Source organism: Schistocerca nitens, chromosome 9 (genome assembly GCF_023898315.1).
Source record: "Schistocerca nitens isolate TAMUIC-IGC-003100 chromosome 9, iqSchNite1.1, whole genome shotgun sequence".
In the NCBI taxonomy this organism is placed as follows: Eukaryota; Metazoa; Arthropoda; class Insecta; order Orthoptera; family Acrididae; genus Schistocerca; species Schistocerca nitens.
The window spans coordinates 324205678-324229341 of record NC_064622.1 but is presented as its reverse complement, the minus strand read 5'-3'; the positions used below and the strand labels follow the sequence as shown (position 1 = coordinate 324229341).

The following is a 23664-nucleotide window of genomic DNA, read 5'->3' as shown; positions in this document are numbered from 1 at the left end:
GAATGTCATATTTGATGTACATCCTTCTGTTGTTAAAACAAACAATATGTCAAAGTCTGAGATCAAAAATAGTTGTATTTTGGAAGGAAAAAAAAAAAACTTAATTTTCCGACAGTCAAGAATTTAAATAAATACAGTGATGTAATAGTTCACCTTCAGTGACTATGTACACTTTCAGTGTTCATATATAAATTTGGAAAGTTTTTAGTTTCAGAAAATCTCTGTGACTTTTCTGTAATAATAATTTCAATAATTCTAAGTAAATATGTGTATTGTGTGTTAGGGTGTGTGTGAATGAGACTGCGTGCGTGGAGAGTATGTGGGACATTCGGCATTATTAAAAATCGTTCATGTAATTCTCTACAGGAACTGGCAAGTGTTCCAACTCTGTAACGTGGGAACGAATCCACTAGTGGTTCCCCTACTAGTGAATGTTGGATGTCGAATTATGTATGCTTATGTATAAGACAGCCAAAACATTCGCGACTACATAATAAATTTCCAGATATAGAGTAAAGCTTATAGTTCATTTTGTTTTGTTTATTTAATTAGAGAGTTTTGTGTTACTTAATTTGATGACGTCAATGACCCTAGAGAAGTGGTTGGTGCTTGCTAGATTTTGGCACGAGCCGCACCGTAGAAGTGAGTTCTCATTGGTTGTAAGTGCTGACAGCCAATGAGAAGCGAGACGGTTGGCTGCCTAACGAGGAGATATAGTTTTGAGAGAAAATGGCTCTGAGCACTATGGGACTCAACTGCTGAGGTCATTAGTCCCCTAGAACTTAGAACTAGTTAAACCTAACTAACCTAAGGACATCACAAACATCCATGCCCGAGGCAGGATTCGAACCTGCGACCGTAGCGGTCTTGCGGTTCCAGACTGCAGCGCCTTTAACCGCACGGCCACTTCGGCCGGCTATAGTTTTGAGAGTGAGAAGGGGGAGTCGCAAGCTAGCTTTGATTGGAGGTGGTTAAGCTGGATGTGACTTTTCGCATGATGTGTAAGATGAAGTCTTGGGATGACTTCCGTGTTATGGTCCAGCGTTAATGGTATCTGGTAGCGACCAGAAACTGTTTATGCAAACTGTAGAGTGTTGTGATAATTCGTTCTGACGAAAATCGCGAGTGAACTTTGGGATTATATAGCGTGGCGGTACTGAGTATATTCTTACTGAGTATTTTATGGTGAGCATAAACTTTTACTAAAGACAACCACTGAATATCGTGTGCAGAAGTAATTGGCCGATCATTGACTGTGGTCAAGTAATTGGTTTCGGAATTTGGGAAAGTAAAAGTTCTGGCTGTTTTAGGTATGGTGATAACTGTGAGCAGAAACTTTAGTAATTTTCGTAAATCTGGGCTGATGATCTTGCTTAACGGCAATAAAGATCTATTGAAGGTTTAAATTTGAACTTCATATTTAAAGTACAAGTGACATCCCCTTTCCAAATCATTTCTTTGAAGTACATAGACAATTTTCAGCAAATTTTAGTTGTAGCGGCCTCTGGCGTGTAGCTATGAAGTTACAGTTTCCTCAACACTGCTTTTCTGTGATCTTGTAAGTAGCTGCAGTCAGGAGTTTACAGCGGTAGATCTTCGCACGTAAAGAGGTAGGTGGACAAAAAATTATAAAAGAAATGCATAGCAGCAGCAACATATAATCCGTCGCAGTTGGTGCATCGCACACACGCACTTAAAAACTCCATCACAAGGAGACCTTGGTGGTCATATGAAGAGTACCAAATCACCCTGAGCACATTGCACAACCCATATGTTTGATGTGCCTTTGTTCAGGTGGCGATGCATTTCTCTACACCAATGAGGTGGAACTCCATATTGTTGGAATATGAAGTGTGGGTTATCGGCTACTAGTCTTGGTAACAACCAGTCCTGTAACATGTTTACATACATCATACCTATCACAGTTTCCCAGGAAAAAAGTGGGACCCATAAACATTGCTATGTGACACAGCACAGAAGACATTGACCTTTGGAGACTCTTTCGGTTTGCACTGTAACACTGGGATTTTCTGTGCCCCATATGCAAACACTGTGATGGAGTTCAGCCGATGTTGTTAGAAAAGATGGTATGTACACATTGTCTTTTGTGTATCCCCAAAGAAAAAAATCACCAACGGGAGATCTTGGGGCCCACCTGAAGTGTGCCAAATCACCCTGAGCACATCGACCAACCCAGTTCACCGTTTAGGTGCAATGTCGCCTCATCACTGAACACAAGTCGGTCATAAATTCGTCATCTTCCATTGCTGTTGCAAACATTCACAAAATTTGTGTCTGATGGTGTGGCAGTTCGGCTACAAATGTTACAATAGCTGTATGGGATACAGTTTCTGACATAATCGCGTCCACGGAATCTTCCACACAGTTGGCTGAGGAATGCCCAGTTCGTGACTTACACAACTTGTGGATTTCTTTGAACTATGAAAAACACATCTCGAATGCTCCCCACTGTATCATCAGCGACAGTTGGTCGCTCAAATCTTTTTCCTTCACAGAGGCAGCCTATGTACTTGAACTGTCGATACCATCGCAGAATGCTTTGATAGGTTAGTGGCTGTATGTTGTACTGTCTTTGCAGTGCATTGTGGATGGTAATGATGGATTCTGTCTTCTAATACTGCAACACACAAAATGCTTTCTGTTGATTAGTCACCATTTTGCAAACTATCATCACCCTGCCTGTTGATGAGTCAAAATGAAACCTGCAATGACATAAACAAAACTTTAAAGTATGCTCTTTTGATTGGTTATTAGTGCACATGGATGAGCAATATATATTTGAAGCTATAAGACATCAAAACATGATGAACTCTTTTGTAATCACCCTGTATATCACATCTCCCCCAGCTGTGGCATAACTCTTTCTGTTTAGCCTTATTGTTTTAGTTACCATTCTTATAGTATATTTTCACATAAACTATTCCTTATTATTGATTAAGCACTCACTTGACAAAATAGAGAGCACATTGCACTGGCAATATAAACAGTATACATTGAAGTGAAATGTTGTCAAGCAAGTGTGATTTGTGGAAATTATAATCCGTCACCCTCTTGGGTCGATGGTAATGTATAATAATAAAATGTTTTGCCATCACCTATTTTCTCCCCTTGCAATGGTTGGGTGCTAAGAGTGAGTGTGGATTTTCTTCTGAACTACTGAAATAACGTAGAAGAATTCCATGTTGAACTCCTGTATTAACTCTTCTTAATGCAATAAGTCATTACTTCCATTCTCAATAATGTTTAGTCTTCAAAATACGTTACTATGACAGACAGATCCTTATATCATCTTAATTCAGACAAGAATCAACCGACTATTTATTAGATTTTTGCTTGTCACATTATTTATGCCATTGTCATGATAACCCTTTTCTCTGTTGCTGCAAAACACCTCAAAGCCTGGGCATGAAGAAACAAGTGGTCCCACAGCAAGTGGAGACACTAACTTGCTGTCCTGCCATGTAAATGTGATGTACCCACATCTTTCATCACACCTGCGCATATTGCAAACCATTCCTCTCTCAGTGTGATGTTCAAAACTTAGCTACTGACAAAATAACCTTTCTTCAGATCTCATGAGCATCTTTTATCGTTATGAAGGTTCAGGAGATGTGATATATCCTTTTATCAAAATTGACATGTCACATATCCCTCCACTGAGATAAAAGGTGTTGCAAAAGTTTTCCTGCTTAACTTAGTAAAACCACTTGCAATTCATTAAATAAAAATTAACATAACACCATGTAATTCTCTCTTATGTCATACATATAACTTTCATTCATGTCCACAAACTTATACAAGAGCATGGCTCTCCTGATTATTAACAAGCACTCAAGAACATTCTTTCGCCACTTTTTATTTCTAGATGCCTTCTCTACAGAGCACTTATTCAAGTTTTTTTTTATTATTTTAATGTGTTTTACAATGCATCTCACAAACGCTTCCTTTCAATTAAATCTGTGAATTCTTCATTTTCTCATGAAGATACAGACTTCCTTTAGCTTGGATATGCTGTAATGCACACCCGCTACTCTTTTTTTTTTTTTTTTTTTTTTTTTTAAAAAAAAGGCATAATTCTTTTAACAATTTGTATATTTTATTATCTTGTTCCTGTTCTATATATGTTTAATTAGATTGATATCTTATAAAGATAGTCTATGTTACTTTTAAACTCTCATTTTCTTGACTTTGTTTTATTTTATACAATACTTAATGTGTAATGTTACTGCGAAATCTGTGAAGAGCCTCCACTTAGCTTACTTTATATTTGTTCTATTCATAAACAGTTATGAGTATAGTTTCCTCTTTTATCAAGCTATAGATTACTTTACTATGATTGTGATACCCTTGACAGAGATTTGAAGAGCAGTTAACAAGTCCATTTTACTTTTCTACTTAATAGTTACCATGTATGTGTTGTCTCTTTTTTTCTCTAAATGCTATAACCATAGTTATGTTTTGTAGGTTTACTAAACACCCACACATAGGTTACTTCTATTCCTTTTACAAATACTTGGGTCTGTCAACTCAAGAGCTACATGGTGCAAGTAATGATAACCTGTTATTGCTAACTGCAAATCACAGGTATCAGTTATGTCAAGCATACATGGAAATGCCTCTGTCATAAATCAGCACTATCCAGGCAAGTCTCTTTATACTCTGCCAATGTGGAGAATTAATTGCAAATGAGAACTACCATTACATTACAGTTTCTTATCTCTGTAAGAACTGCTTATACCTTCCTCTGTGGGAAGATAATTCTCAGTTACCTATCATCCTTATGATGCTAGTGTCCTTATTCGAATCCTACTCTCCTAAAGCAGTTTAGGTCATCCCTTGCATTGGTTCACCTAACCAAGGTGTAGGCCAACGTTTTATGGTTTCACCAACCTTTTCCTCTCCAACACATCAGCTGTATGAGGTACGATGCATTCCAGAAACCATCCCTTTGAAACCAAAAAATCCCTCCCACATAGCCTGGCCACCTGGGGACAGCATATCAGCAGTGACAAAAACTTCCTTGCCCAGTATGCTGAGGGCCTCACTGAGGCCTTCACAGACAGGCACTATCCCCCAGACCTCCTCTACAAACAGATTTCTCGTGCTATTTCCCCTCACACTTCCAATCCTTCCATCATCCTCAATAACCAGCTGCAAAGGAGTGTCCCCTCCATCACCCAGTATCACCCTGGACCGGAACAGCTGAACCACATCCTTTGCTAGGGCTTTGATTACCTATCATCATGCCCTGAAATGAGGAACATTCTACCCAAGGTACTTCCCACCTCCTAAAATGGTGTTCCGTCAGCTACCCAACATCCACAACATCCTAGTCCATCCCTATGCCACACCCAACCCCAATCTTTTGCCTCTGTGGAAGACTAAGGTGCAAAACCTGCCCAATCAATCCACCCAGCACTTCCTATTCCAGTCCTGTCAGAGATTTATCCTACCCCATCAGGGGCCAGTCTACCTGTGAAAGTGGGAAAGTCATTTACTAGCTCTGCTGCAATTACTGCACAGCTTTTTATATATGTATGACTACCAGCCAGCTGTCCACTAAGATGAATGGCCACTGCCAGAATGTGGCCAAGAGCAAAGTAGACCACCTTGTGACACAACATGCAACTGAACATAACACATTTTATTTCAATGGCTGCTTCATTACCCGAGCCATCTGGATCCTTCCTTCCACCAACAGCTTTTCTGAACAGATGGGAGTTATCCTTACCACACATTCTCTGCTCCCATAATCACCCCGACCTCAGCCAATGGTAACACACTGTCCCTACACCACCCACCCAACAGTTTTCACCCCATTTGTCCCATCATGCCCTTCTCATTCTGATCTCCCACCTTTTTTATTTGCAGCTCTCTGCCAACACATCCACCCATCTTTTCCCACTCATCTCCTTTTCTACTCCTTCCCCCCCCCCCCCCTCCCCACCTCCCTGCCCCACTACTTCCTGATAGTGCACCTGTTGGCAGTCTAATCCCTGCACAACCCCACCTAAACACTACTATTACTTCCTCCTCCCTGTCTCCTCTGGATTGCTGCTTGCATCTCACGTGATACTGCATTCTGACCTGAGACGGTGGAGTTGGTGGTCGTGTGTGCATGTGGTATGCTTGCTTGCGTGTGTGTGGCCGCACGCGCCTCTTTGAGTAATGAAGTTTTTGGCCGAAAGCTGTATGAGAGTGTCTTTCAGTTGTGCCTGTCTGCAACTTGATGTGTCTTCTTTACGGTAAATAGCAGTCTGTTTTTTCCTACATTGCCAATAATAATGGAATTATCTTACCCTTTCCCATATGCATTTACTTGAAGAAATTTCTTCTTGGAGTTTTAACTTCCCTAAAGCCAATAAACTGACATTTCCAAGCCCTATACTTCCTTTTGTGTTTTTATAAACTTATAACCATCCCACTAACATACCTGTTGTCTCCTTCTCACAGTACAGTGCAATAAATCTCTAAGCCCTTTCATTTCTATTCTCTCTCTACAGTTTACTCATTACTTTTCTAGCTTCAGATTAATAGTTATTATACTGATCTTGATTGCTTCCAAGCTAAATACTGTTGTGTTCATGTTTTATATTTTGTATCTTCCTAACACATAGATATTGATCTTCTTCAATCCATTAAGGAGTCTACGAATATGAAGTAATTGCTGTGTTTAATCTCTAGCCCCTATGGATTAACCATCTGCAATATGTAATTTATCATGTTCAGAAAAACCTTAGAGAATAAATTTATATGATGTATCTTCTCCTCATTCTTCTTCTTCATGTGCCGTCTCCTCTAAGAAGGTTGGCTGTCATCATGGCAATTTCTGATCTTGATTTGGCCGATCTAAGGAGTTCTGACGTTGAACAGTTGTACCAATTTTTTAGATTGTCAATCCAGGATGTCCGTCTTCTACCCCTCGTTCTCTTCCCACAAATTTTCCCTTCTAGTATTATTCGCAATATTTTGTAATTTACTCCCCTAATAACATGGCCTAAATATTGTAGCTTCCTTACTTTAATAGTTTTAATTAATTCTTTTTCCTTTCCCATTCTTCTTAGGACATCTTGATTAGTAATCCTCGACACCCAACTAATTCTAAGTATTCTTCTATATGCCCACAGTTCAAAAGCTTCTAAACTGTTCATGTCCTTCTTTTTCAATGTCCACGCTTCCATTCCGTATAATAATTTTGAGAATACATAGCATCTTAGCAACCTCATTTTTGTGTTTAAACAAATGTCTCTCGAACAGAATGCATTTTTCATCTTATTAAAGATACTTCTGGCCTGTCCTATTCTCGATTTAATTTCTTCTGAGCTTTCAATCTCCTCATTTACAATTGTTCCGAGATATTTAAATTTACGTACTTGATCGACTCTTTCCCTATTGCTTGTAAGATTTTCTTGTTGGTGTGTTTTAGATATCACCATGAACTTAGTCTTGCTTACGTTAAGAGTCAAGCCAAATTCTTCACTTTTTTCTGCGACTTTGTCAAGAAGTAATTGTAGATCTTTGAGGTTTCCAGCTAGTAGTACAGTGTCATCAGCAAACCTAACATTGTTAATGTTTAGCTCATTCACTTTAATGCCAGCTATTTCATCTGATAGAGCTGCCTGGATTATGTCTTCTGAATACATACTAAACAATAAGGGTGAGAGAACGCAACCTTGTCTCACACCCCTCTTTATTTCTATATCATTCGATAATTCATTTTCTACCTTCACGGTTGCGGTTTGATTGTAGTAGAGGTTGTATATAATGCGGATGTCTTTCTTATCAAGTGTTTTCTTTTCTAACAATTCTATGAGATGATCATGACGAACTTTGTCAAATGCTTTATTATAATCCAGAAAGCACACATATAGTGGCTGGTTAACCTCCATACATCGTTGCGCTAATATGTTAAAAGCAAACAATGCTTCTCTTGTACCGAGGGAACTTCTAAAACCGAATTGTGTTTCACTTATACCTTCTTCTACTTTTTTGTATATTCGTTGGTGTATAACTTTTAGAAATATCTTTAAGGTGTGACTCATTAAGCTTATTGTACGGTGATCATTACAAGTTTTGGCATTAGCCTTTTTGGGTAATGTAACAAAGGTAGATGTCAACCAATCCCTAGGAATAATTCCCGAATTATAAATATCATTAAACAATTGTACAAATATATCTATATGGTCTATTCCTATGAGTTTCAGAATGTCATTTGGTATCTTATCCGGTCCAGGGGCTTTTCCTGTCTTCGATTTGTTGATAACGTGTAATATTTCTTCTTTCGATATGCTTGGTCCTCGTTCTCCAATCATGTTATCATAATATTTTTGATCTTTTCTTGTGTCTTCAAATAGTTCTTTGACATATTCTGTCCACCTGTCCAGTTTACCTTTAACATCAGGAATTATTTTGTCATTTTTATCTAACAATAAACTTGTACTTTTCTTTTTATTAAGTCCAGCTAAATCTTTAACTTTTTTGTGTAAGTTGAAACTATCATGTCTTGTTTCATAACTCTCAATTTCAGAGCATTGTTCCTTGTACCATTCTTCTTTTGCTCGCCGTGTTTCTTTTCGTATTTCTGCATGTAATCTTTTATACTCACTTTCATCTCTATTTTTAAGTATTCTTCTTTGTTCCATCAATTGTAATATCTTCTCTGTCATCCACTTCTTTTTCATGTTGTCGTGTTTGGTCACCATTATGTTTTTACATGCATTATTTAATGTGTCTTTTATAAGTTCCCATTTGCCATCAATATCTTCTGTTTGATTATTCTTTATCCTAACTAATTCCTTATTAATCTCTTCAGAAGTCTTTTGTTTAGTCAAGGGGTCTCTTAGAATAGTTGTATTTATATAGTCCTTCTTTTGTTTCTTTTGTATGGCTTTCAGTTTCACATGGAACTTTGCTACTAAAAGGTTATGATCAGAAAATATATCAGCTCCCGGATATGTTTTCACACACACATTGCTGTCACAATTTTGCCAGGAAAACAATCTGTCTATTACAAACACATTTTTTAAACTCCCTAAACGAAGACTTTATACTTGGAAATCACCAAGAGACTGTAATGAAGAAGTTTGCAGAAATCAAATTGATTTCATACTTATAAACAAGAGGTACAAAAATTCTCCTCATTAAGCATTCCCATAATGTCTATGTACAACCACCATAAATGTGATACCTCAGCTTCCCTTTCTTGGTTAAAGACTCACATATTCACACTATTTGCATTTTAAAATAGGTGACTATTCCACTCATTCATGGGTGCGCTTTCACTAAGGGCAACTATAGTCTTAGCATTATTTTATCGCTACGGCAGCAAAACAATTGACTCACCAAATGACTGCTTTTTTGCTTATATGTTAGCACGTCATACTACACTTAGAGAATGGTTTACTTTCCCTTCCTCTTCCCTCTGGTCATAGACCTTAAGATTTGTAATTGTGGTGAATACACTTCATTTTATTTAAAAAAAATGCTGTCAGTATGTAATAAATACACAGGGTGTGCATAAAGTTGGGGAACACTTTCAATTATTTACTGTACAAGTATAGATACTGTACAAGTATAGATATCATACATATGTCATTTTGAAGGGAAAGCCTGAAAGTTTCGTTTTCATGCGTACCACCATAGCGTAGTTTGGTAATTTGCTGATACTCAGCACTAGTCGCAAACATAGCGTCCTGTGTGTTGGAATTTGACAAAAACTAGTTTGCTACAGCTGTTCAACGGATGTTTAGAACCAAGTATGGTTCGAAGCCACCAGCAAGGAATGCCATTTACCACTGGCACAATAAATCCGTTCCATGTAAGTAGAACAACTATTTCAGTATCCAATAACATTTTTAAATTTATATTTGACACTACCGTTGAAGGTGTTCTCATTGAGGGTGTTCTCATTTCTTCTTTTATTGATTTTCCTTTATTGCCGGTTAGTCCTACAATATATGGGTTCTTATTTCTAATTGTTTCGCCACTTTGCTCCTGGAGTTTATATAGATACTGTGTTATTAACCCATGTTTGTCCTAGTGTTATATCTTTAGTTTGGTTTTCCCTTAATATTTTTTCTTCTTCTACTAGCCACACGTATTTGCAAGCATGCATAAAAGCAATTAATTTTTCTGCCTGTGGACCTACTACGGCATTGTAATATCCTGGATTCTGGCTCCTGCTGCACAATATTTCATTTTTCCTGCTACAATTTTTAGATAAGCTCCCTTTGAGGGTCCTTGATTTTGGAAAGTTATTGTGAATAGAAGTAATGAGTTATTGTACAAAGAGTTAAAACAGGACTTCAATATGGAATTCTTCTTAGTTATTTTTGTGGTTTGGAAGAAAATTCACACTCAACTGGGTTTTCTTTATTCGTTGTTTGTTTAGACAAAGTCCACTAGTTCTGTGTAGTGCTGTCAAAATGCATTGACGTTATTTAAGTGGTATTGTGTGTGTGTGTGTGTGTGTGTGTGTGTGTGTGTGTGTGTTTTTGTTTGTTTGTATTGTTGCCTGTACTGATTACCAGTAACTACACACAGTATGGAAGGCCGTTTACTAGAAACATTTAAAAAAATTAGATAAGTTATCTAGCAGTATTAAAGCCACCAAAGAAGAGCTGACAGATACCTAGTATTAAAGACAGAGTTATCTAATTGTTTTAAAATCCAAGGGGAAGATGTATCTAATAGCATTAAAACCCAAGGGGAAGATTTGTCTAATGGCATTGAAATTCAATTTCAAGGGAAATGTTTACAAAGAGCTGTATCATCTCTACCCAAGTAGTTACAATCTGGGATAATTAAAGAATGTGACCTGGCTGGGAATGAAGTTCAGGAGCAGTTTAAAGATGTAACCAACGAAACGAGACAAATAAAAAATTTTGATAAACATGAATTTGAAAGAGTCAATGAGCAAATCTTAGATGTGAAAGAACAAATAGAGGCATTAGAGCATAGTAATGAGTCTAAGGTAGTATAAAGTACATTGAATGTATTGACTAGATCAGAGGAGTGGTTACAAGAATTAGTGTAAAGGTTGATGATGTTAATACTATACTTAATTCTGTAAGGAACACTATAGAAAATCAAAGGAGCTTCAGAAGCTATGGGATGAATTAGAAAGGCACTAAAACAGAACTTTGCAAAGCGCAGTCTGCTGGTAATACTAGTATTTTGGGAGATTTGTTAAAGGAACTCTAATTAGGAAACGGACTGGATTTCCCTAAACAGTTTCCAAAATTTAAACCGGATGGGGAATTGCATCCAACTTACAATAATGGTTTTTATATGCGTTTAGAACCACATTTAGTGCTAGAATAGGATTGTCACTTAGATTCTGGTTAGGTCCAAGTTATACAGCATTACAGGATAAAATACTACTTACTTTCCTTTTGAAAATGTCTCCATTCAACATCTTAAGATCATTTGATAGCAACTTACGAAAAATAGCTTCTTTGACATCAGAGCTTTTTGCTGTTAACATTAACTTTTAGCAACATGATAATCTGTTTTATACCTTGTAACCTGATTGTGAATTTATAAATTCCTTTCCATTTTTGGACTCATAATGTGAGTGTTCTAGCAATTTATCTATTTTGGATACATTTAAATACAGATAATTTCACATTTTCACACTGACTGACCACAAGCATATAACAGTGCCATATGAAGAAAGAAACTCACTCACTGTCCCAATAGCAAGAACAGTTCTGCTGACTTTTTGTTTATTAGTGACAAAGACTCACCATCAAACATGTCAAGCACCAACTAAAAGTCTTTGAGAGAGTTTTCACTGATAGTGGTACCAATACTGAAATTTTATCATGTACGAAAACTCTTATGACACATGCAACTACGTGCTAAAAGAAAAGTTGTGCAAGTTTTTGTAAGAATGTTCTCAGATTAGTAGTATTGTCAATGATATTAAATATAAAAGGGACAAACTCAAATTCATGATTTTGTGTGGAATTGCATTGCATTGTTTTTAACATGTTCCAGAAGAGTTAAAGAACTCATTTCACTGTGAGATTGGTAATCCTGTAAATAAAGTAATTACCAAAAGATGGAAAGCGTCATAGAAATACTTCAGTGGCAAATGTGCAAGAGAGGTTTCGTGCATCACAGTATGGTTTACTGCTAGAATTCTGTAAACATAAATTGATAGAAGAATCAACCAATGTATTGCTTCCATGAATATAAAATTAGATATCGGGCTTATCAACAATATTTTTCCTGCAAACCATTTGCGACTGGAACAAGGAAGGGGGAACTGGTAGTGGTACACAAAGTACCCGTGCCACACACTATAAGGTGATTAGTGGAGTACAGATGTGGATGTAGAAATGAGTGAATTTGTACCGGTGAACACATTTTATTAAGCATCTCGTTTCTGAATTTGTGAGCATTTTATCACTTTAATTGTTTTAACAGTGTAACATCTGGTCTAAAGTGTAAGAAGATATTTATGGATGGTCCCAGTTTGAATTCAGCTTTCTTGAAAGTTTCAAATTTGGTTGTCAATGAAGCGATTTTGGATCCATGTGGAATGTGTGCTCGAGTCCCTTGGTGTGGGCCATGTACGGGATCACTTCCACAATTTTAACCGACTGCCACCCTGGTTACTGCAGAGGCCTAGAATAATTTTAGATGTAGTGCAGTACAGGACAGAGTGCGCTCCTGCTTTTGTTTTTAATGCAATATTTTTCAACAGCACACAACTATGTAGCTGTCGTCACAGACAGGTCTAAACAGGGGTACTCTGTTGGTTGCTGTGTTGATTTCCCAGATTGTGTCCTAAAGATTCGGTTGCCTCCAGAGTTCACTGTTTTTGATGCCAAAATATCCACTACCTCGAGGACACTGGAGCAGATGAGATATGCCATTTCTGCTAAATTCTCATCAATTCTGATTGCCTGAGTGCCCATAAGTCTCTGCAACACCTGCATCCAGCTGATAAAGTTGTTCAGAATATCCAGGATGCCCACCACTGGCAACAATGGCTGGGGAAGGAGGTGTCTTTCTGCTGGGCGCTAGGGCACATGGGTATTGCGGGGAACGAAAGAGAGGATGTAGCAGCCAAGAAGGCGTGTCTTGATCCTAGGTTAGTTTAGTGTGCCATCCACCTGCATACTATCTCCTTGCTGTTGAGGTACAGAATCTTGTGTCGATGAGAAGAAGAGTGGCTGGAATTGACTGATAATAAGCTGTGTGTAGTGAAGCTCAGCCTCAGTACTCTGGCACATAGGTTCTTGCTCTGGCAATAGGCTCCTCCAATGTGTGGTGCTTGTGGCATACAGATAACAGTGTGCCACATTTTACTAGACTGTTTTATTTTCAGACCATAGGGCTGCAGCAGATTTGCTGGCAGATATATCCTCTATCCTGTGTTTTAAGTGACAATGAAATCATTAAAAGGAATGTTTTAAGATTCTGTGATCTCTCTCTCTCTCTCTCTCTCTCTCTCTCTCTCTCTCTCTCACTCACTCACACACACACACACACACACACACACACACACACACACACACTTACTTAAATTTGATTCTCCTGATGTCATAAGTTGTGACTTAGACTATCTCAGTGGTGTATTGAAGGACACTGCAACTTAGTGGTATACTTTCTCATACTTGAGAGCCTTGGAAACTCCATTACAAATTACGTCAGCTTCATATTATAAATGCACAGACTCGGATATTCTTCATCTTATTTTTATTTTATCTGGTGGTGGCAGACTTCAATGGTAGAGCAAAATTATTACAATAACTCTACACCTCAAGGAAGTCGTTGAATTCATGAAGAAAATAAAGCATTTCTTCTTCTATTTTTGAGTGCAGGGTTAGTAACTGCTTTAAAAAGAGATCTAAGTCACAAAACACTAAATTTGAATGTTTTGTGTTATTGTGATGTAAAACCACAAATACCATTATTCTTTTTTAGAAATTTCATATCTTGATGATAATACTACTAATCACTCAATCAATAACATAATACATTCCTCAACACAACTGATTAAAATCCAAAAATTATATTTCTTCAAACATTTAATCTTGCTACACATAAAAGAATTATTTTGAGGTATCAAAAAACAGTAGCTGCACAATGTTTTGAAGTTCATCCTTGTAGGATCTCCATCCAGTGTGGTATGTACTATGCCAACAATATGTGGACCATTGCTGCATGGTAACACTTGAAGATGTTCATAATCACCTTAGTTTACTCGCTGCAAAAATGGTTTATTTGGTGTTTGATACTTGTAAGGAACTCAAGATGGCTAAAAATGTTATTGAGTTCTTCAGTCCAAAAATGGTTTTATGCAGCTCCGTGTGCTAGTCCAGCCTGTGCAAGCCTCTTTATCTCTGCATAACTGCTGTAATGTGCATCCATTTGAACTTGGTTACTGTAGTTGAGCCTTGGTCTCCCTCTACAATTTTTACCCCCCACAGTTCCCTCCCTTACAAAATTGATGATGCTTGATCCCCCAGGATGTGTCCTATCAACTAGCCCTTATTTTAGTCAGTTTGTGCCATAAATTTTGTTTCTCCCCAATGCGTTGCAGTCCATCTTCATTGGTTGTCAATTTGCTCGCATAATCCTTGGCATCCTTCAGTAGCACCACATTTCAAAATATTCTATTCTCGTCTCATCTAAACTTTTTATCATTCACATTTTACTTCTGTGCAAGCCTACACTCCAGACAAATACTTTTTGATTTCCTAATACGAAAATGTATATTCTACAACCTGTGTCACTCTCTTCTCAACTATTACTTCGGTTTCATATCCTTTGACGCTTATAACTGCAGTCTGCTTTTTATACAAGTTGTGGTCAATCTTTCTCTCCAAATGTTTTATCCCTGTAACCTCCAGAGTTTCAACACGTGTTTTACAGTCAGCATTGTCAAAATCCTGTAAATCTACAAATGCCATAAACTTAGGTTCACCTTTCTTCAGTCTGTCTTTTAATATCTTTGCCACATTTCCCCCCCCCCCCCCCTCCTCTGGACTTTGTACTTCACTCTGTTACCAAACTCATGACTCCCTGAGGTGTCAGAATGTGTCCCATCAACAAAGTAATTTGCTCCCAGCAGTATTTGTTTATTTTGGGTTTGATACTTGTAAACAACTAAAGATGGTTAAAAAAATTTATTGTGTTCTTCAGTTTGAAGACGGTTTAGTGCCGCTCCATATGCTAGTCTATCCTATACACATCTCTTTCTCTCTGCATAACTTCTTTTAGTCACTTTGTGCCTCACGCATTCCTACATTTCTCCAGAATCCAGACTGATTTTCATGGAAGTCAGCTTTTACCAGTCTTACCATTCTTCTGTAAATAATTGTTGTCATTATGTAATATGCAGCCTTGTCTTCTTATAATTATATCTATTAAATTCTTTTTGCAGTCTGAGGGTATTTTGCTTTTCTCATATATATTGCATTCCTGATAGAATAGTTCTTTCACATAATGTTCTGCCAAACATCTTAATTTTTCTGAGGGAGTGTTCTACTTCAAATTAGTTTACTTTTTGTAGCCTTTCTATGTATTCCTTCTGTTTTTCAGCCTCTCCTCATTTGCGTAATACTTTTTTTGCCATTAGAGCTCTTGACTTTTCTGCAGCTGTTCCTCTTTCCTCCAAAGGTTTCTTTAATGTTGGTATAGGCATTATCCCTATCTTTCTCATAGTAATACATGATTTACAGCTTTGCTTTCCTTTTCTAGTCATTCCTGTTGTGTCATTTTGCATTGCTCATCACTCTAATTTTTTAATTGTTTGTATTCCCTTTTGGCTTCTTTATTTGCTGCATTTTTATATTTTTCCCCTTTGTCAATTTACTTCAATATCATGGGTGTTATCTACTTGGCCTAGTATTTTTTTCTATTTGATCCTCTGTTGCCTTCACTATTTCATCTTTCAAACCTTCCCATTTGTCTTTAACATACCTGTTCTCTGTTTGTCAATCATTGCCTGAAGCTGCCTTTGAAACTCTCATCAACTCCTCTCACTAATTGTTGGTTCTTTCAATTTATAGTGGTCCTGTCTCTTTAATTTTGCTACTTCAATTTTAATCTGCAGTTTATAACTAGTAAATTATGGTCAACATTAAGACAGTGTCAGTGCTTCAGTTGTAGGAAGAGTGTCACGCATTCCTTCAAAAATTCATCTCCAAAAGATTCCTCTGATATTTGTAGACCTGTCTGTTCATAAAAGTTACAGCAAGTCTTGAGCCCAATCTTATTTGAATTGTTCATTACATAACTTGAATATGTTTAGATACATGTTCCATACATGCTGAAATGAATCAGTATTAGGTTTCTGTAGAACTGATACCTTAAAGCATGAGTTCCATGCACTTTTAACAAGCCCAAAAATAATAGATCCATTGTGAACTTACAGCTTCCTCAGAAAAAAATGGTCAGTTCATTTGGAAGAAGGAATTGATTTTTGTTTTCCTCATAGTAGTATCAATGTAGAATGGGGTTTTCTCTGTAAACAAAGAGTCTCCGAGGATATGAAAGAGGAATCAAGTTTCACATGCCAGCAGGTCTATGGTGTAATCATGTAGCATGCTGGGATAGAAATTCACCCTAGCTAAAGCACATTCTTTATTCATTCAAAATGCAGAGCATCACCATGAAAAACAGGCTACTGCAAGCTGGAGGTCATCCAAGATGAAAAATGATACTACACAAAGTTAAATAGTTGGACACAGAATGGATGGAAGTTTTGATAAATACCCAAAACGAGGCAGAAGCAAGTCAAGAAAATAAACGGTTGGGAACAGCAGGAAATTATTTTTCTTTAGAATAAATCTACAAGTAATACGCCAGAAAGAGTGTGTATAATAAACTTCAGAATTTGTTGTAGATTTCTACATAATCATTCTGAAAAAGTAACACTTGTGGCTGCAAGCAATGTAACTTAGAAGAGCAGTAAATCAGAAAGCAGTTGCATAAGAAAGCATTGGTATTTCAAAGATGATGACTTAATAGTAGCAATTTGCAGTGCTATTATAGTTACAGTACTGGTATGTTATGTTTTTATTACATCCATAAATTTTGTTCTTATAATGCTTGTAGCTTAAAATGACCCAGTTACGCAGTTACATTGTCATTATTTGTGACTGTAGAGTTATCTGATGACTCTTCTTCTGTATAACCTTTACCCAAAACTTTGGATTTGATGGGATTTGAGCAACAAGATAAAGCAGAGTGCTTATCTAGTTTGCGTTTAGGCCTATCCAGTGTAAGAAATATTTATAATGAAACAATTCAAATTCCCCATAATAATTCTACTACAACTATAATATTATAATAATTGTGTTATTATTGTATATATTTCTAGAAATTGTAAAAAAAAGTCTTCAGTCTTTTAAATAACTGTTATCAGTCCCAATCACACTACTAAGTGACATGGCAACTAACACATTTCATTTTCAGCCATGTGCACTGTATTCATAAAGCTCACTTTCTTAATTTTAGTTTGCATTTAGATTCAGGTGTTTTGTAATTCTCCTAATTGGTTGTTTTCTGACTGCAGAGATGATGATGACATCCTCGTGCAACATATGGATATACGAGAACCCTTGTCCAAGCTTCGTTCCCTACTGGAACAAAGGCTAAATACTTCACTCACAGAATATAGCTTCTGGCTGCAAGATGCCCAAACGGTATTGTAATTTTGCATTTAGTGAATTTTTGCTTTTGTAATTTATTTTCAACTCAGATTAAATTTATTTTTTATTTGGTGTTTCTCATGCTTAACTCGCGTCTACTTCATGAACAAACAAAAATTACTGTGCATTATTTGGCTTCTCTTGTCTTGTCACCTGTTCCATTGGCAGGAAAACCTTTAAATCTGCCCATCCGAATCCCACATTAAGCCATGGTAACAGTCGTTGGACTCACGAGAGGTAATTTTACAAAGTGGTTCTCTTTGATTTTCCTCATACTTATAAAATATGACTGTCAGTGCTCATGCATGAATTTCCTAGACCAGTATGACATAATTCTCAAAGGAACTTTTTGAATAGTCAATGATTTCCAAGTACTGTTAATTAAGGAAAGTATGTATGATATTAAAATAATTCCTTGTAGTTGAGTGCATAGCATGTAAGTAGCATGTAAGTCTTATGTTGGTGAGGTTTTTAATTTGTTTCTTGCTAGTAACAACATTTTTCTTATTTTTATTTACAAATTCCATTGTCTCATTAACATTTTGTTGAGGTATATTGACTTCCAAAGTTAATCAGTGCCTTCACCTCTTGGTTACATGCTCAGACACTTTAAATGTGCAACTGTTAATGGTTTCTTAATCATTTTTACATTTGCAGTTATTAATGCTCTGCGTGTCATTGTTTACATTCACTGTCCTTTTGTTTTTCCTTCTTTTCCTTTTTTGCATCCAGGTGCGATGTGGCCAAACACATTGGCACTTTTCATTATAACTGTCCATCTTGATTGTGATCAGCATGGACAATTATATGACTATTGACAATGATTGCAAACTCATTTAATGATTTTATGTCATTTCTAGGCAAACTCATTACAGTGAAGCATCTCTTTTTGTTTCTTCTTCTGGCTGCAGTCACGTGGCCTGTGGATGCTGGCACCAGTACTGAAACACTATTTTTTTTGGCTCCCAAGCTGCACTTCTGGTGTCTGTGTTGATTGAATCTTTAGTATCTTTGTTATTGGAGTTACTGAAATTGCTATTGCTGTTATTTTTCCTTCCACACTTTCATATTTCCCCCTTAATAAAGTAGAAACTTTTTGTCTGAATTGTCTTCTATATCTACCACACACAGGAATAGAGAACTGTTGTCAGTGTTGGTATGGCTGGCAATCTTTAATTAGGAAAAAATGTTCTTGAAGAGACTTATAATTTTTTCTTTCATAGAGAGAGCCGTGTGTGGATTCAAATTCTTCTTACAAAGTTTTTTTCAGTGCAGCCACACTTTTCCCTCTGGATAAAAAGCTTAGCCACTCCTTCAAGCAATGTTCTTCTCCCAAAAACAGCATTTTTAATTGGTTTCAGCTCATTCAGATTCTTGAATTCCAAGTTTCAGTGTTTAACAGGATATTCATTACTGCTGCTAAATGAGTTAAAAGTAGCCTCAGCATTATGAAATGATAGAGAAAATTCACTTTACTCATTTGGATGTGGTGAGAATTGTGCTTCGCTTTTATCATGTGTTTCTACATTGAAATATTTTTTTCTTCTTTTCATCAGTAATCACAATCATTTACCATTACCCTTTTTGATTGCATCGTCACACAATGCTTGGCAAAGTATAGTGGTCCTTGGGGTGTCACACGAGGGAAATAAAACTTTACAATTGTTCAAGTTGACAGCTCTTCCTAGCATGTCATTGTAAAATGCTATTAGTTACTCCTAGGCACCCCAATTACATAGTAATTTTCTGTTGTTTCCTGTAGTGAACTCTTATGTTTATTTCATCAGTATCAAGTTATGGTGCCTAACTCAATTTAATAATATCTCTAAAGAGATTAAAGTTATCCAAACCATTAAACAGTGAGAGAGTGATTCTCACTCAGAAAATTTCTGACTTTGATAGAAATAAAATATACATTTGCAAGGCAAAGCCCAGAACTGAACATTACCGTTAGAGACAGTGCATGGCTGAACTGATCTGTACCATTTTATGAAGCAAGTGTTTATAACCTCCACAGTCTGCTGGGAGAAAGCTGTGATAACTGAAATCATTACCCATAGCACCAGGTGAAGAGAGCTAGAGTAATCATTGAAATATTGAGCATAAAAGAAACCATATAAATTGATTGTGTGCTATGTCATTGGTCTGTTCTGATATGACTGCTGTTCAGGACGTCTTTATGTGATACTAAGTGGATGAAAGTAAGAGCAGAAATTATTCTATTGCTGCCAGCTGTGCAAAATTGTGGCAGTAAATTATATTTTTATGGATTAAGAGGTTCTATCATTGAAAGCGAAGGCTCAGAGAGAGGACTCACAGAAGGCTGGAGGAATCCTTGTAAAGATGTTACTTATGTAATTAATAATTTATGTAATATTATTTGTAAGTGAAGTTTGTTACTTCATCATAGGAAATGTAATTTTAAGATATCATTATTGTAAGAGTAATATAAATATTTGTTTTTTGCAGCTCGAGAGTCACAAGAACTTGGTTGATCAATGTGTACAGGGTGAAGGACTAGTCCAAATTAATGTGCAAATAAAAATTGATGGAGACATTAGGAAAATAAACATTGTTGATGTGCTGAAACCAGCTGAGGATATCGAGCTGGGTGACGAAATTCGTGAGTTATCTTCAATACATTTTTGCTTTATTGGTGTAAGCATAACATTATCTGGCAGTATTAATCTAAACTCCTCTGTTGTATTATACCTTTCAAAAATAAAAATACCTTTTGCTGGACCAAATTGTCTCCTGTTGCTTGTAGACAAGGTCAGTGGTACATCACTAGTATAACATGATTGACCAAAGTCCTTTTTAGCCAAGTCAGACACGTTAAATGTTTTATGAACAATAATGTCTCTTTCATTAAAACTGTGAATCCAGTCAAAGAAGCAGAAATATACCTCACAATAGTCGGGAAGAAACACTTTCAGCTGTACCCCAACATCATGGTACCTTTTCTAAAATACTTCCCTGACAATAACCAAAGGTAACAAAACAATTAGTAAACATATGATGCAAAATACAAGTATGCTGCACCCAAATCAATCATTAACTGAGATGATCTTCTTGGTGCCTCACACGGAGACTACCCCAGATCTATCCAGATAGCTTCAACACTGGTAAGAAGAATCATAATCAACATTGTATGTGTGTAAATCGCCATTGTCCATGTGTCAATCATTGTCTCTCATAATTGTCGTTGTCCATGTGAGAATCATTGTTATTTGTATTGAGTATGTTTAATGTGTTTGCCTCATATATCAGAATAAACGAGTACAGCACAGGCGAGTGATTTGAACCACACACCACAGGGCCATAACGTGAGCCCCGCCACTTGGCTGTAGCTCTGGGTTGCTACGCAATTGAGCCTGCGCATAGCAGCAGAGTATACTGATCAGACTTTATTAATAATAATGATACAAAGTGATTTGGATGGTGTTTCAGTGACAGGATAAGTTGTTGGAAGTTAGAAATAACAAGCTGCACTCACTAAAACACACTACTTGTCCGTGATATAGCTGCATCCAGTAGTGTGCCATGCCATTTACATGATAGATGTCATGGAAACATCAGTGTGACATATGTGGGAAGAATGCACCCGATTTGATAATTAAAGAGGCAGTCTATCATTTAAGTGGAGACTTGCCATCTATATCGAATGATAATACTCAACATGGAAACAGCAGCTGTGCTTCACTATCTTTCCACTCTTCCTTTCAGAGATGTCCCTCTAGATAATTATAAAAACCAGGTCATACAGTTAATGCTTTAATTGTTTCTATTTTATTTTTTCCATTGTGTTTTCATAAGTTTCATTTGTATGTAATTTATTTCCAATCTTTCCAAATCATTAGTGTGTGGGTACCAGTAACCATGTTGTTGTGCAGCCTTAAGACGAACAACTGCCACTTCAGTTTAAGAGAATAGATTTTGTCAGAGCTTTTTTGTCTTGATAACAAAGATTCCTGAAAAAGGTGCACACGCAATTCAAGACTAAGCAAGCATTAGAAGGTGTTATTTAGTGTATAAGATTTAAACATATCTGAATAGCATATTAACATAAATTTTAATTTTACTTAAAACAGAGGAAGATGAAGAGGAAGAAGAACAGCAACAGCAGAAACCTCAAAACGTTATTCGATGGGTAGTTGATAGCAATTATAAACGGGAACAAGAAAAACTGAAAATACCCACAGGTAAGTTCAAAAGAGAGAGAGCTTCTTTTTTTTTTTTCAAATGGCTTTGCGTAACACAACATATAATGTAATTTAGTGTTGATTTCTGGATATGTAGTACGTGGTTCATCTGATAAACAAGACTTTTCTGTTGGAAACATATGTCTTGCACTTTGCAGGTTTCATAATCCTTTCCCAAGGGGAAGGAGTTTACAGCACTTCTATAAATTATTAACTCTAAATGTCTCTTGGCATGTTGACTGATGGAATTAACTGCATCAGTAGAAGTTGAATGAACTACATTGATATCAGCACCTTCCTCTGTGCTGCCAACATAGTCATTGTTATAGTGTGTTTAAAATTAGTTGCGACTTTTGACATTTGGCTCAGCGAAGGGCACATGATGCTGTTGCCCAGGTAACACCAATGGCGAGCCGGCTTTCCCTACCATGCCACCAGCAGTTCGGTTGGTAAAGTGCCCCTGTTGCCATGCCATGGATAAATACTACCGTGTTGTGCCACATATTAGATTCACCCCTGTTTATTAGCTGTCATTGTACAGTGATATTTTCTGGTGCTGAAATGTTCTGCAGTAATCACGTATTGAGATAGTGTTTTTTGTTGGCGTCGCACTAATAAAAATAGTGCAGCCCGTTTGAACACGAGATTCACAGTAAAAGTGGTCGTCCAAAACCAAATTCACCGGGTGTGAGGATAATGTTGTTCTGCATAATATTCCTCTGAATTCAACAATAATAATGGAGAATGCACCATACCACTCTCGTGATGGATAAAATGTCAACACTGCATGGAGGAAAGCAAATAATTTGCTCTGGGTACAAAAAAAATGTTCCGTTGGATAAATATGAAAATAACTTGTGTAAGGTGGAGTTAATGGAACTTTTGTACAAGCCAAAAACACCACGCTGCCAGGTCGATGAACTGGCTGACGCTAAATTGTATAGTTTAATCAGAAATGTGTTTTGTAAAGCACTGTGGTGTTTACACCAACTGTGCGGTTGATGACAACTGTACTTTCACTTCCATCTTAGATGACTCAAGACAGATACTCCTATAATGTTTGTGTTTGTGACTGACTTCAGTCACAGGTAACTGATAATATAATCAGATAATATCAGATTTTTTTTGTCTCTTTATCTGCGTTTGTTGTTATGGTCTTCAGTCCAAAAACTGCTTTGATGCAGCTCTCCATTCTGTCCTATCCTGTGCAGGGCTCTTGATCTCTGAATAACTCCGCAACCTACATCCTCCTGAATCAAATTGGTGATCTGTTGATGTCTCAGAATCTGTCTTATCAACCAATCCCTTCTTTTAGTCAAGTAGTGCCACAAATTTATTTTGTCTCCAGTTCTATTTAGTACCTCCTCATTAGTTATCCGATGCACCCATCCAGTCTTCAGCATTCTTCTGTAGCACCAAATTTCAGAAGCTTCTAGCCTCTCCATGTCTAAGTGGTTTATTGCCCATGTTTCACTTCCATACATGGCTACACTGTATACAAACATCCTCAGAAAAGACATCCTAACACTTAAATCTATATTCATGTTAGCAAATTTCTCTTCTGTAGAAATGCTTTGTTGCCATTGCCAGTCTACATTTATGTCAACTCTGCTTCAGCCATCATCCCTTATTTTGCTGCACAAATAACAAAACTTGCCTATTATTTTAAGCACGTCATTTCGTATTCCAATCCTCCCAGCATCACCTGATTCCATTATCCTTGTTTTACTTTTGTTGATATTTATCTTATATCCTCCTCTCAAGATGCT

The 23664-nt window shown here is 36.9% G+C and overlaps 1 protein-coding gene across 3 annotated transcripts in view; it reads left to right on the top strand.

Moving 5' to 3' along the window:
* The window catches only part of LOC126203344 (DNA-binding protein Ets97D-like), a 56715-nt gene that overhangs the window by 15506 nt on the left and 17545 nt on the right, over nt 1–23664 (top strand). For all 3 annotated transcript variants that reach the window (XM_049937632.1, XM_049937631.1, XM_049937633.1), the window contains 3 exons: nt 17558–17687; nt 20163–20316; nt 21785–21895. In XM_049937632.1, the coding sequence (XP_049793589.1) occupies nt 17558–17687; nt 20163–20316; nt 21785–21895 (395 nt within the window). The remainder of the gene's footprint in view (nt 1–17557; nt 17688–20162; nt 20317–21784; nt 21896–23664) is intronic.